The sequence below is a fragment of the Aedes albopictus genome, chromosome 1, assembly GCF_035046485.1.
Source record: "Aedes albopictus strain Foshan chromosome 1, AalbF5, whole genome shotgun sequence".
Classification (NCBI taxonomy): domain Eukaryota; kingdom Metazoa; phylum Arthropoda; class Insecta; order Diptera; family Culicidae; genus Aedes; species Aedes albopictus.
The window spans coordinates 24,978,455-24,992,752 of NC_085136.1; the positions used below are offsets into that span (position 1 = coordinate 24,978,455).

General features: G+C 42.5%; 1 protein-coding gene across 3 annotated transcripts in view; it reads left to right on the plus strand.

Moving 5' to 3' along the window:
* Positions 1 to 11,891, plus strand: part of LOC109415220 (palmitoyltransferase ZDHHC8) — a 105,633-nt gene extending 93,742 nt beyond the window's left edge. For all 3 annotated transcript variants that reach the window (XM_062844233.1, XM_029856026.2, XM_029856027.2), the window contains exon 9: positions 173 to 11,891. In XM_062844233.1, coding sequence (XP_062700217.1) covers positions 173 to 1,211 — 1,039 coding nt within the window. In that variant the 3' untranslated portion in view covers positions 1,212 to 11,891. The remainder of the gene's footprint in view (positions 1 to 172) is intronic.
* The last annotated feature ends 2,407 nt before the right edge of the window (positions 11,892 to 14,298 follow it).

Here is a 14,298-nt window from a genome sequence, read left to right on the forward strand (position 1 = left end):
TGACTCAGTTCGCTCGGCTCTTGGCATTTGTGCTTACATTTTTGCAGCCAAAAACATATTGCTCGCTCAGTCTCCGTAGATGTTCCGTTTGACTATTCCGATGTCCAATAGAATAACAAAAATCTAATCGAATCAATCTTTTCGTTCTTCTCTTTCGTTATTCAAAATCCAGGTCCAACCCGGGCACGCCAACCCAACCGCGACGACCGGACTTCATCGGTGTGAATATGGTCGGCCAACAGCAGCAGCAGCAACAGCCTGGTGCCATCTACTACGATTTCCCTCTGCAACAGCAGCAGCAGCAACAAACACAGCTCCATCAAACGGGTCTTCCCCCGGTGCATCCCTATCACCAACAGCAGCAGCAGCAACAGTCCCAGTACCCGATGGTCCACCACAACGGTGGTCTACCTCAACAGCAGCAACCGCAAGCGCAGCAACGAACCGCCCCAAACGTGGTCTATCATCACGGAAGTCCCCAGCGGCGGTATCTCTCGGAAGGTGAGCTGGCTCGCCAGGGAGCAGAGCTGTCCTACGCGAGGAGTAACCAAACCGTGGACAATATACGAGAGCTAGCCGGAAGTCCCCAGCGGGGGGTCTACATGTGGAAAGACATCTCGCCGGGATTCAGCAACGAAGCCGGCAGTAATCCCCAACAGCAACAACCCCAACAATCGCCGGGAGTGTTTGTGAGCATGGCCGCTTCGGTGTATCAGAACACTCCCAGTCCAACGGCACCCCAGCAGCAGCAGCAACAACCCCAGTACGGCGGAGTCAGTGCCGCCCGGTACCAGCTCCAGCAGCAACAACAGCAAGCCACCATGAACAGCTACCATCCGGCATTACGGGGTGGCGTTCCGGTGTTCCCTCCGCAACCGCTTCCGCCATCGGCGGCGGCGGTCAGCCTCGCCAACAGCAACAATCAGCAACCGCAGCAACAATCCGCACAACAGGTTATGGGCGGCCCACAGGCGCCGTCGCCGCAGATCAAGCGGAAAGCCACGCCCACCCGGCCGATGTCGTTCGTGAGGGCGCTGGAGATGACCGACTCGATGGAGCTGAACTCGACGGATGGTGGTGGCGGTGGGGGTAACGGTGGTAGTAGTAACGGCACCGGTGGAGGTGTGCAATCAGCGGGTGGCAGGGCGACGACCCCAACGCCTCCGGATCGGGGCAGCGTGTACGACATGAACTATGAGATTTCCGTCTAACGACGCGGCGGCAACAGTGAGGGCGGCACGGTTAGAACGGGAGACGGTGGGAGTTGGGCGTTTTAGGTTTTCTTTTTATTTTTAGTTTGTATGATGAAAGTCGAGGCGATTGTGTAAATTCGGGGAATTCCAGAATGTAATGCGCTGTTGTTACTAGAAGGTGAGCAATGTTTCCCACTTTGAATTTGGTAGCTGTTCTGTTTTTTTGTTGATTGTTTTAAAGGTGGGTTTTCGTTCTTAATTGTTATAACGCAGCTACAATCTTCCTTTGTACAGATGAGTAACGTGCTCTTTTCGAATGTTAGTGTTTAAATTATAGCGATATGTGGTAAGTGGGAACGAGAACGGATTGTGCATCGTTTAAAATAGATTTTTTTTTCAAATTTATTTAAAGAAATTGCGGGTTCTAATACATTGTGGATATTTTACCCATTCCAACCAATATTATTTGACGACACGTAACCAAACGATGGCCTGAAAGCACCTGAGTCAGGTGGAATGTTATTTCCCCATGGTGCCTGTAAACCCAATTATATATTTACCCTCGAGATAAACCTATGGATCCAGCTTCCTTTGGTGGAAGCTGTCCCACGCGTGCAGCTATTTGACTATAGAGGCCATCCTGGCAGTCCTGCTTATGCCTCTTGTGCCGCGCATTTCGAAGCACTCTAAGTCCTCCCGGATAGGGAAGGATAACAATAGGCACCATACCAATGATGACGCAGAGCGAATAGTGAGACATCGTGCGGTACGCGCTCGCAACCCGCAGGCGCGTCAGCCTATAAGTACAGCTTCCGCTCGATAACTGAGCTTTGTCGACAGTCCAGTAAGCGAGCGCCGCTCGATAACTGGACTGAGCTTCCGGAGCCGGAGGCTATTGTTATATTTTGTTTTGTTTACCGATTTGTAAAATGTGGGGTTATATTTCGCTTATTTTTGACAGATAACTGCTTTTTAACTCGACTTTGCCCCAGTTATTGAGCGCCCAGTTAGCACCTTCCCCGCCGTATCGATCAAGCATATTGGTTTCTCCCATATTGACTCATTGCCAGCCCTAGTCCCCGACTGTCCTACGAAAGGAGGCCAAGTACTAGAATCATAAAGCGAAGAAAGTCCCTCGATTATTCCCTCCAACATCTGTAGAAGCCAGTACACCTCTCGTGTTGGCCATCACGATTCTGTAGGCATCATCCAACGGATTCGCATTGACACTCTGACAGAGACCCTCAAAGCAGGCCTTTTTGCTTGCCCTTATCTCGGGCTTCAGCGCGCCTTTAGCAGCGGCGAACGTCACTCGCCAGCCGTTTCGCTCATCCTCAGTTCGTGCTCACTGCATCCGCCGCCTAGCCCGTAGGCAGGCGCGGTGCGGGTCCGCAATCCATCAGTAGGCCGGGAGTCTTCCATTTTCAGGGTGGACTTGTCTAGGCATGGTCGCATCGTACGCACGCGAGAGCACCGCTACCAGCTCATTGACCGCTTGAACCCCTTCTTCGAAGTATGATGTCTTCCACCTGCGAGGGCTTGGCCTATCCGCCTCTTCCTACCCGCTGCCTGCTGTTGTAAATGATCACTGTGAGTGTAGCCATCGTCTACTCTTCAGTTCGAATTACTTGTTAGGCCAGGACTACAAAAAGTAACGTCAATAATAATCGATTCCGCACCGTTCCAACTATAGGAACTCTTGGTACCGACATTAGCCAGGTCGACATCTAGCTTGGCAGGTGTCTAGCAGGATCTGACCCCGCTGTTCTGTAATGACAAATCTGTTCCATGTTTCTTTAGCCGTTGCAACATTTCTGAACAAGGCTGTAGTTAGTCGGATGGCTGTAGATTCTTGCTGCTCCAACTGACGAGCGTTATGAAACCTTGTATCCACGCGTTTCGAACGCCGTTCACTGAAATTGGATTCCAGTTGCTTGACGGCACTCCGGTTGTCTTCATGAACTGTAGCGGATAGCTGGGTCTTGATTCCCAGATCATCGAAAAGGCGTAGAATCCAGGATAATTCCTTGCAGCTCTCCGTTACCGCAACGTATTCGGTTTCCGAACTACCTAAGCTCACACAATCTTGCTTCCTGGAACACCATCCGATCATACCACCTGCGTACCGGATCAGATAGCCCGTGGTCGATTTCCGAGTCAGCATCTACGAATACCTCCAGTTGAGAGGAGTTTGCTCCAAGGATCAATTCGTGATCAATAGTACCTTTCAAGTACCTACCGCAGGATACGCTTGGCCTCCACCCAATCACCCTGTGATGGGCAACTAGTTTTTTCGACCAAGAATTCAAACTGTTGCTGCAACAGGCGAGTGCACATGACCACGTACAACAATCCACAAATTAAGCTGGCAAACTGGTGGTTATTGGACAGCGGCGTCTCCTTCTTTGAATGTAGGTGGCCAGGAACCAACGGAATGCTGGACGATTCCGCATCTTTCTGACCAAACCTGGCCAATAGCTTCCGGTAGCTCTTCTGGTTCAGCGCAACATGTTCCTCTGACCGCGTGACTTGAATACCGAGGAAGAACTTGATGTCCCCGAGAGATGTCTGTCACCGTGAAATGTCAGTTCAGCTGCTTGATGATGTTCTCGTATACACGTTCAGTCTCACACACTATAACGAAATCATCAACGTAGACAGCAATGTAGGCCAGCTTACCTTTGTTTTTCCAGACGTAGAGACAACTGTCGTTCTTCGATGGCTCGAAACCCATGTGCTTGACTACGTCGTCCAATTTGTGGTTCCAGATACGAGCGGCTTGCTTTTGCCCGTACAACGCCTTTCTCAGCCGACACACTAGGCTTTCTTCATGAGCTGTGTATCCAGGAGGCAGCCGGATGTAAACAGTTTCTTCCAGGTCTCCGTTCAGATAAGCTGCCTTGACATCAACATGCTTGATCAGAAGATTTCGTCGGCTTGCAACGGAGAAGAGTCCGCAACGTCACTTGTTTCACCACTGGGGCAAAAATTTCGTCACTGCACTGAACACACAATTTTCTTCAGGCGACACCGCCTTCCTCGCTTTTTTCCGTAAGCAACGTGTACACTGGCAAACATCAAAGCGATCGAACACTAGCACCTCTGGTGGAAGGATCGCATAAATCAAATAAAATTTGAATTAATCGTTAAATGCATGTGCCAAACCGTTTTGAAGAGTGTTACGCTGTTTGTATGTGGTCTAGTAGGAGCTGTTTTGTTAGTGGTGACTCCTATTCGATTTGTTCAAGTTTTCACATCTTCCGGGAAATCTCCCGGAGCTGGAATAGAGTGCAGTAAAGGCAGCCCCAGTGACAAGTAATTGATTCCAGAAAACCGAGTTTGGTAGTTGTATGGTGCTTGATTTGCAGCCGTGTTTGGCCGATATGTATGGCCATCGAAAGTTGTTTTGGGTATAATACACAAAAAAAGGGTATCAAACTATTTATACTCCTGAAGGAACCCCACGAGAACTTCCAGCAGGAAATCCAGTAAGAATCCCAGTAGGAACTCTTGAAGAAATTTCTGTAGAAATCCCAAGAAAAACCCCAGATGAAATTTCAGGAGAACCTTTTGGAGGAATCCCAACAGGACCACCTGGGGGAATCACAGGAGGACCTCCTAGAGGAATATCAGGAGGCATCCCTGAAGGAACATCTGGAGGAACCCTAGGAGAAACACCTGAAGCAACCCCAGGAGGAACTCGTGGAGGAACCTTAGGAGGAACTTCTGGAGAAATCCCTGATAGAACTTCTGCAGAAACCCTAGGAGAAACTCCTAGAGGAATGTCAGAAGGAACTTCTGGAGGAATCCCAGGAGGACCTCCTAGAGGAATCTCAGGAGGAACTTCTAGAGGAATCCCTGGTAGAACTTCTGGAAAATCCTAGGAGAAACACCTGGAGGAATACCAAGAGGAATCACGAGAGGACCTCCAAGAGTAACTTCTGGAGGAATCCCTGGAGGAGCCATAGGAGAAACTCCTGGAGGAATCACAGGAGGACTTCCTACTAGAGAAATCTCAGGAGGAGCTTCTAGAAGAATCTCTGGTAGAACTTCTCGAAAATCCTAGGAGAAACTCCTGGAGGAACCCCATGAGGAACTCCTGGAGGAATCACAGGAGGATCTCCTAGAGGAACTTCTGGAGGAATTCCTGGAGGAACCCTAGGAGAAACTCCTGGAGGAACCTCAGGAGGAATCACAGGAGGACCTCCTAGAGGAATCTCAGGAGGAACTTCTGGAAAAATCCCTGGTGAAACTTCTAGAGGAACCCTAGGAGAAACTCTTGGAGGAACCCCAGGAGGAACTCCTGCAGGAATTAGCTAGGTCGACATCTAGCATGACCAGTGTATCTAGCAGGATCTGACCCCGCTAGTATCCGCTGTTCTGTAATGCAGAATCTGTCCCATGCATCTTTAGCCGTTGCAACATTTCTGAATAAGGCTGTAGTTCGTCGGTTTTCCGTCTTGATGACCGCCCACGTACCTTCTCGGATCATGACCATTTTAAGTGTAGAGATTCGGGAAATGCAGCTTTTCTGCCCTCGCACCCGATCCGCTAATGATAACATTAGCGGATCTTTCTCTGATAGGATTCTTGAATTAGTCGTCAACGGTGCTAGTCCAGCCGAATCCAATTCTGAATCCGCTTGCTAGCTTCCTGCTGATGCTGTTCCGGACGGTCATCCGGCGCCTGGAAGTGCTTCTGAGCCGCTGTCGTTCATTCTTCGAATTGGAATGACATTTTCAAGTCTACGAAATCTTGAAATTTCCAATAGATCATTGAAGCCGACTTTTACGCTACTCACCGCATCAAAACAAAAGCGCCGCCGGATATGGACGGTAACACAGTGACAGCAGTCGAGTAACGCAAACACACAAGGCTACGGTGGCGCTATCTGTTCATTTTATAGCGGCCGTTTTAGTTATTTTAGTGATCCATTTGCTTATACTGTTCATCCGTTGCCAGTGAATCAAAATTCAACCATCGCGCAACAATAATGACAATGTCGCAACCTGTATTTGTCGCGACAATCCACCCAATGCGACATAAGATTGTCCCAACTTAAAAATAATAGGATAAACATCGTACACCACGAGATTAGAGATTTTCAAGCCTTGCATTGCGATTTTCGAAGGGTAACTTCGAGTCGGTAAACACTACAACCACGACTACAACTCTGTTGAAGATCTATCATCAAATAGTTTCGACTTCGGGTTAGTAATAATTAATTATTCACGAGTTGAAAAGTACGCAACAAATTCAGCTTCCGTTTTGTCTGCAACAAAAAATTTCAAGGTCATGTCATTATCTGTTACCAGTAGGGATACGTCGTGCCTTCTTTGTTGCTTGTTTTGTGCCTCTTTTGCCTGACAATTCTCTTCACTGTCCGTTGCTAAAGAAATACAGGCCCATAACCTGAAGGAAAACACGTGCGGTTGCAACAGAATGACAAATTAGAATGTTTTTATTTTATTTATATCGATGTTTCACTTAACACCTTGTGATTAAGGTGGCAATGACAACTGCTATAAAATCGAATACTTAAAACTACTTAAACTACTTAAATAACAAAAAAGAAAGCAAGATGCAATATACAAATGACATTGATGATATACCACAACAGTTCAGATAAAAGCTAGACGGCTGGAACGAAGTAATTTCTCTCAAAGTCTCAAGTAACATTTTCTAGTCAAATATATGGTAAGTGGGGGCAGGATGGGTCACCTAAGAAATGGATCCCTATAACTTTCTGAATATAAATCGCATTTCTCTGTATTCTACCACGACTCTCAGATACACTAGTCAGCTATGATATAAGAGTATAAAAAGGTAATAAAGTTTGATACCTGCTTCTTGACAAACAATTTTCAAAACATGACCCATCTTGCCCCACCTCAGTTTAACGGGGGCAAGATGGGTCAGCTATAAGAAAACTCGATTTTCCTCCAACAAAAAATACTATATCTTCTAGTTTTTCTCTATACATCTAAGCTTCATAGACGTACAGATTACATGAAGAAAGTGTTGAAACATATCGGTAGATTATTCTCAGAACTAGCAGATTTTTGTTCGGGTAGCCATAAACGGACTTTCAAAACCTATATTTTTTGAAGGAAAATTTAAAAAATATGTTCTCAAATTTTCAGTGCTCTCATCGCTTCGATAATGTAGGTCACAGAATAGCCTTTCCATGAAAAATAAAACATTTTCAAAAACTATGCAAACACACTGAAAAATTAGGGTGACCCATCTTGCCCCGTCTACACAATACACGTAGTTATATGGAATGTATAGCATAAGAAGTATAACGAAAAAATATTTTGTTTTTTTTTCTGTGCGAGGAACGTATAAAATTTTCAAAACAATATACCATTTTTTTGTGTATCCCCGTCGTTTATCTGGGAAAATTATTGAAACATTCAAAACATATATTGTGCGATTGAAAACGGTACTGACCCATCTTGCCCCCTGACCCATCTTGCCCCCACATACCATACTAGAAAAGGTTCTTGGAAATATGATAAAACCAAAATAAAAAGTATTAGAATTTAAGATGGTTTTCAAAACCACTACAAGACTGATTGGTCATCAAAATGTTACTTGGATCTATGGCACTCGCAAACCAACGGAATGAGAAAATAGCAATATGATCAACGATAACTGCATGGTTGCAAGTAGAGACAGGGGCAGGCTTAGTCTTTTGCAGTCTTTGCCTTTCCATGATTAAAAGCCATGTAGTAGTTCAACATTTCAAAGCGTCAAATTTTCTCCGATCAGTGATTTTCAGTTACACGTGTTTTATTAGTGTTCAATCCGTTCTGCGAATCCTACTCATCACATTGCTGGCCTATATATTCCGCCCTTTTGGTTGGTAAGTTTGCTAGTTTGTAGTTCAACACCTATCACACTGGGCCAGGAACAGACATTAGCAAGACAAAACCTCTAGCACACTGGGGATACGTCCAATCAAGTTGGTGTCTTCGGCAAAGTTGTTGGGTTTTATCTGCGCCTCAAATTGCGCTTGGAATTTAGTTCGTAAAACCGCCGCATAGGTGGCGCTGCGGTGCTAACTTCTTTATTTCACATCCTAGAGTTTTGGGGTCTTCGGCAAAGTTGTAGAACAGGCAAAAATATGAAAAGTTGTCGAAGACACCAAAACTCTAGCTCTTGAAATAACAAAGTTACATTAAATATTATAAACGAACGACTTAAATTTGCGCTTTTATGTCATTCTCTTGTTTATCACCCTACATGTTGCTATGACAACAGAAAACAATAATCGCAGTTGTCGAACAAGATCGTAGATTTGAATTTGTATTTCACTCTTGCAACAATCATGCGTTTTGAGCTAGGTTTTGAGCAATAATACATACATTTGACTAGGTATTACTAGTAGAAATTTCTGTTTTATTGTATATGAGTGATATACCGTAATCTGCACCTGATTTTTCCTGAATGAAACGTAAGTTCCGTAGGTGAATAATTACACTTCTTGAATCTTTTTAAACAGTCGGGACTCCTACAAGACATTGCCACTCACTTTACGCCCACCGCAAATTCCAGGTTGTCGTGCATCCAAATATGTTTATTTTCAGTATTTGACAAATCAAAAGAGGAGCCTAATTTGAGCCTGATCGAATTCAAAAATAAACTGAGTCGGATACAAGTTAGCTGAGATATTGTGGTTGGCGTAAAGTGGATGGCAGCGTCTTATATGAGTCCCAACTTTACACCCTCATTATTATATCGTAATGCGTTTGCTGAGAGATTTCATGATTATCTTTTGAAACATTTCACTATCGGGGCAATTGATTTTAATTTTCACATAAAATTAAACCTACTTCATCGAAATCGCGCAATATCCCACAGGCTAATGACTGTTTACTTTAATTATACTTATTATAATAAATATATTAGTGAATTTAACTAATTTACCTTTATTTTGCTATCGTGACAACGCACAAAATCCGTGAATTGATAATTTGTCAACATTTATCAGATAAATCTTTCAGTTCCATTCAGCTGTTCACATTGTTTCTGATTTGATGCTAAAGCGAATAATATAAAACTATAAAAGATACTATAAGTGAAAAATGCGTTTAATTCGGGCAAAATCAGGAAGGTGCACATCGACAGCTAGCGATATAACATTCATATAGGTATGTACATTAAAACAGGAATTTCTACTAGTAATACATACCTAGAAAAATGTATATATTATTCCTCAAAACGCATGATTGTTGCAAGAATTTCAAATTTCATATACGGTCTTGTTCGACTTCTGCGAATATTGTTTTCTGTTGCCATGGCAACATGTAGGGTGATAAACAAGAGAATGACATAAAAGCGCAAATTTAAGTCGTTCGTTTATAATATTCAATGTAGCTTTGTTATTTCAAGAGCTAGAGTTTTGGTGTCTTCGACAACTTTTCATATTTTTGCCTGTTTTACAACTTTGCCCAAGACGCCAAAGCTCTAGGATGTGAAATAAAGAAGTTAGAACTGCAGCGCCACCTATGCGGCGGTTTTACGAACTAAATTCCAAGCGCAATTTGAGGCGCAGGTAAAACCCAACAACTTTGCCGAAGACACCAACTTAGTTGCACGTAACCCCAATGCGCTAGAGGTTTTGTCTTGCTAATGTCTGTTCCTGGCCCAGTGTGCTATGTGTAGATAAATGGCTTCCTTTCCTAGTCGGAGCAGAGCATATCCCTTCATCGCCATATCCGTATTAGGCGTACGCTGTCTATTGTTTATTGTTTGCTAGTTCTACACACATACACATCAACAGGCTGGCCGCTGATTGTAAAGCTAAAGACCATATTCTAAGTAACAATCGTTGGATGTTTGGAAGAGAGATGATTTAATGTATAGTTAATTTTCGCTGAGGTTAATTTATTTTTTGATTGCCACTTTTAGCAATGGGGCAAGAATAAAAAAAAAAAACAAATTGAAAGTGTCGCCAGGCTAAAGTAGAACCAGAACGTTTTGTTTTTAAGATAGTTTGTTGCGAATTCGGAAGGGACAACAACTTGTAAATAGCGAATCCCATTGTTGTCCATCGATGAACACAGCACATACATACATACACACATACACACAGCACATACATCCAACACAAATGGAATACAAATCACAGACGGGGGCGAATGATGATACGTTTGTATCAGCAAGTGCCGACAACACGAAAGAAAAGAACTGCTAGGTTATGTCACACTACAAAGCATATTATTTTGAATTTTGTTCTTAAATAGGTATTATTAGTCAAAGGGTATACAGTTTCGGGAGGGACCCCAAACCCGACGATGATGGTCGTGGGAAGGTATGTGTAATAGTTTGAAAGTAGCACAGGAAACCGATGTTTGTGTTGATCGTTTGACGGGCGTATAATGTTAGAAGAAAAAAACGACGAGGTTAGGAAACTTTCACACTCCAGCTAAGTCGTTAGAGATTAAGCAGAATACTTTTCCCCCTTTGTGAATCCTTCCGTTTTGGCAATTACAACAAAAAGAGAGAGATGGAAGTCCAAAAACAAAACAAAAATCAAGTCTATATTCACTGCCCGTTGTTGTTGAGCCTAGATTACCGAGAAAACTACTACCTTTCTTCCCACTGAGCCGCGCGCGCATGAACCGTTCGTCGGTAGAATTGGCAACGCTGCGCGACCACAATGTTGCCAGTTAGGTGTATAGAGTTTAAGGAACCAACATGCATCACTGTGTACAGAGCTATGTATAACTAGAAAACAGTTAAAAGGAAATTTTTGTACAATTTGTGTAACTCTGTTAGTTTAGTTCACGACATTTCATGACGATAGGATTCAGAACTCAGAAGTTTCACGCATCGAGATTTCATGAAAAAAAAGAGAAGAAGGATTTTTGCAAGCAACAGACTGCACCACGCCGAAAAGCGAAATTATTTCCCATCCGGTTCCTCAAAAGCTCGAATCATCCTTAAGCAAAAATTTTAACCTTTACATGCTCATTCATTCATCTCCTTTTTATAGAAATCATAAATCAAACTTAACCAATCTAACCCCAGTACTGAAATCGAATGAGACAAAAAGTAAAATCAATCATTCTGGAACAGAAAAAATCGCCAAAATTAAGCTTTGTAACATAGAAAGTATGTAACAAAAAAAAATCCACAAAAATTGTCGTACTAGAGTTCCGAAATCCATCCCCCTGTTTCCAAGAAGAAGAAAAGATGATTGCTCGGACTCGGACCCCCAAGTTTGCCATAAAATAAGAGTGGACACGTCAAAAAAAAAAAAATCGTCGGCAAGGAGTCAAAAGAACAAAATTAGTGCAACATTCTCCGTGCGTGTGTGTTTGTAAAATTAGTTATTATTGAAAGAAGAAGAAGAAGATAGCCACGCAGACACGTTGGGCCAGAGAAAAAGAAAATGTATTTATGAAAAACAAATGTGTAGGTATATGCGGTTTTGGAAGCAGAAAGGGGAAGAAATATGATTTTTTGTTTGAGACGTGGACATGATATGGGGAAGGAGAAAACTGGATAGAAAATGTGTAATTGTCATGAAGAAGAAGAAAAACAGATAAAACAAATGCTATAAATATACAAAACTGGAAAAAAGAAGAAAAACTGGAAACAATTATATATATGAAGAAACGGAAAAAATGTAATATTTCACTGTGAATATATATATACATAATAAAACTGACAAAGGTGAAAAAATCATGTCCTCCAAGCAGTTTATCCTGCAATAGAGATGAAAGAACAAACAATCCTAGAATACCTAAAGCAGAAGTTTTGCTAGGAAATTAATCTCTTTGGGAAAGTAATACAGGATTGGCCATAAAAACGATTCACGTTACGCAATATTCAGTCAATTTGTTAATGCGCGTCTGTTGCTTCCACCTCTACTTGTATCGCTTCTCACGTTCTACCGCGTTCCATGCTGCAGCATTACCAACCGTGCTGCTTTCTTTTCCTCCAAAATTGCTCTGCTCTCCTCGTCGAACCATTCGTTTCGTCGACTCCGTTTCACGTACCCGCCGGTGGTGCTCTCAGCTGCGTCGTTTATGACTGATTTTACACCAGCTGCCCTTCAGACGGCCCACGAGAATCTTGACTGATTTTCGTGGTTTTGGAGGATTCTAACAACTATTTTGATAGACATCCACAGTCAAATCTGACCAAAATTGTAGGAGGACACGGACGAGAAGCTTCAGTTAAATCCTACAAAAATCATGGGAGGATTCCGGCAACAACTTTAGGAAAATTTCGAGAAGAATTCTAAAAGGCAATAGTTTTAAGAGGATTCTGACAAGAAATTATTCGAAGACTTCAGCAACAAAGCAATAATTCTGTTCTGTTCTGTTCTGTTATAATCAACGCACCCCCGGGCCGTGGCCAATCTGCGTTGAATCGCTGGGCGATACGTCTACCAGTAGACTTGTATCTGCCCTATGCTAAACCGATTAGCATAGCAAGTCCTTTCCACTGATGAGTAGGCTCGAATGTCCCGCCCCTCCCTATAACCCTTAGGGGGAAATAAAATAAGGAGTTTTCAGTTTCAAGTTTTGCATAGATCATGACACCAACTCTTTCTACCATAATGCTATGAATAATCTGAAATATCAGAAAACTAATGTGATGGAAATAATTGAGGTACAAGTTTTTATACGAAATTAACAGATCAGTTATTTAAAGGTGAATTGAAGAAATGTAAAGTACGGCAGGAAAATGTTCCGCGCCGACACTCAAGTCATGAAAAAGGAAACACATGAATATTCTATTTGCATAGTAGTAGAAAGAATGGCGTGCCTGTTTATAAAAGTTTGTACTTAACTTGATTGCTCCGGATAATTCCCGGGTATAAGTGTACCAGGATAAGTTGTCTTCAAAAATATGGCGTTTTCTGTAATAAAGACAAAAATAAAAGAAAATGCTGGACCGCACAGCTCCGCGGCCCACATATATTAGTATAGTGTTCATAACAATGCAATTTGCAGATTGCAATTCTTAATCGGTATAAATAATAATTACTAGGTTCTACTTTATATGCTACACGATAGATGCAGGTTTTTTTTCCCTTCCACCGTTTTTTAGAAATTAAAGTGTAAGAACTTAGTCAACTGTTGTTAGGTCATGCGACAGTGCCTTAATTCATGCTGAAGGCATGGCAAAATCAAGCGTGTGAATAGACAACAGTGTGATTATTTGGAGTCGGATAGGGTCACGTTGGATAGGATGGAGCCAGATAAGAAAAAGAAATCCTTGAGACGAATATTTATTCAATTGAGGGGCCCAAATCAAAGGGGTGTAAAGTGACCATTTTGTCGATTTTGAGCTGAGCATATAAAAAAATTCTTCAGGTTTCAACCTGTCAGGAACTTTTTCAAGACTAATTTACGATGAATAGAAAAATTACAATAAATCATTGGAATTGGGTCGATTTTGAGACTCCATACATTTTGTATGGGATGAACAATTGGTGAAAAACTTTAAACCACACTTACTCGAAGGTGGGATTATGTCACTTACATCCGTTTGCTACCTAGGATATTTGCTACTAACCCCCTTAAACATTATTCTAATTATTAGTTTACTACGACGCGATGCTTGACAATAAACAAAAATCCAAGCTTACCAGTTTGGCACCTTGCCAGGGGAACTTGGCCTTGTATCTACAGCTCAGGGATTAACTCCATACCATCAATAAGGCAAATTGTCAACTATATTATTTTGTGATACTTTGACGGAATATTATTTGGAGTAATCTTCTGAGACACACAATCCGGGCAAATTGGATTGTCAGATAATCAGTGCCCTTTCAGCACCAGGTGTCACATCACAATCATTAATATACAGGAGTATAAAAACTACAAGATGTCCGGAAGAATACAGTGTCGAACAAAACAGCAAGACCACCAGCCGGCTAGTGTTCCTACTGCTTCGTCCGACACTGTAGGTAAGCTAACTCCCCCACTTCAGCAACAAAGCAATAATACAACAAAAATCTTGTAAGGATTTTGTTGCAAATCCTAATTGGATTGTGAAAGAACTCAAATGAACTATATGTAATTCTAATAACAATTCTGAAACGGTCTCGACAATAATAATGAGAAAAAATATGATAAGA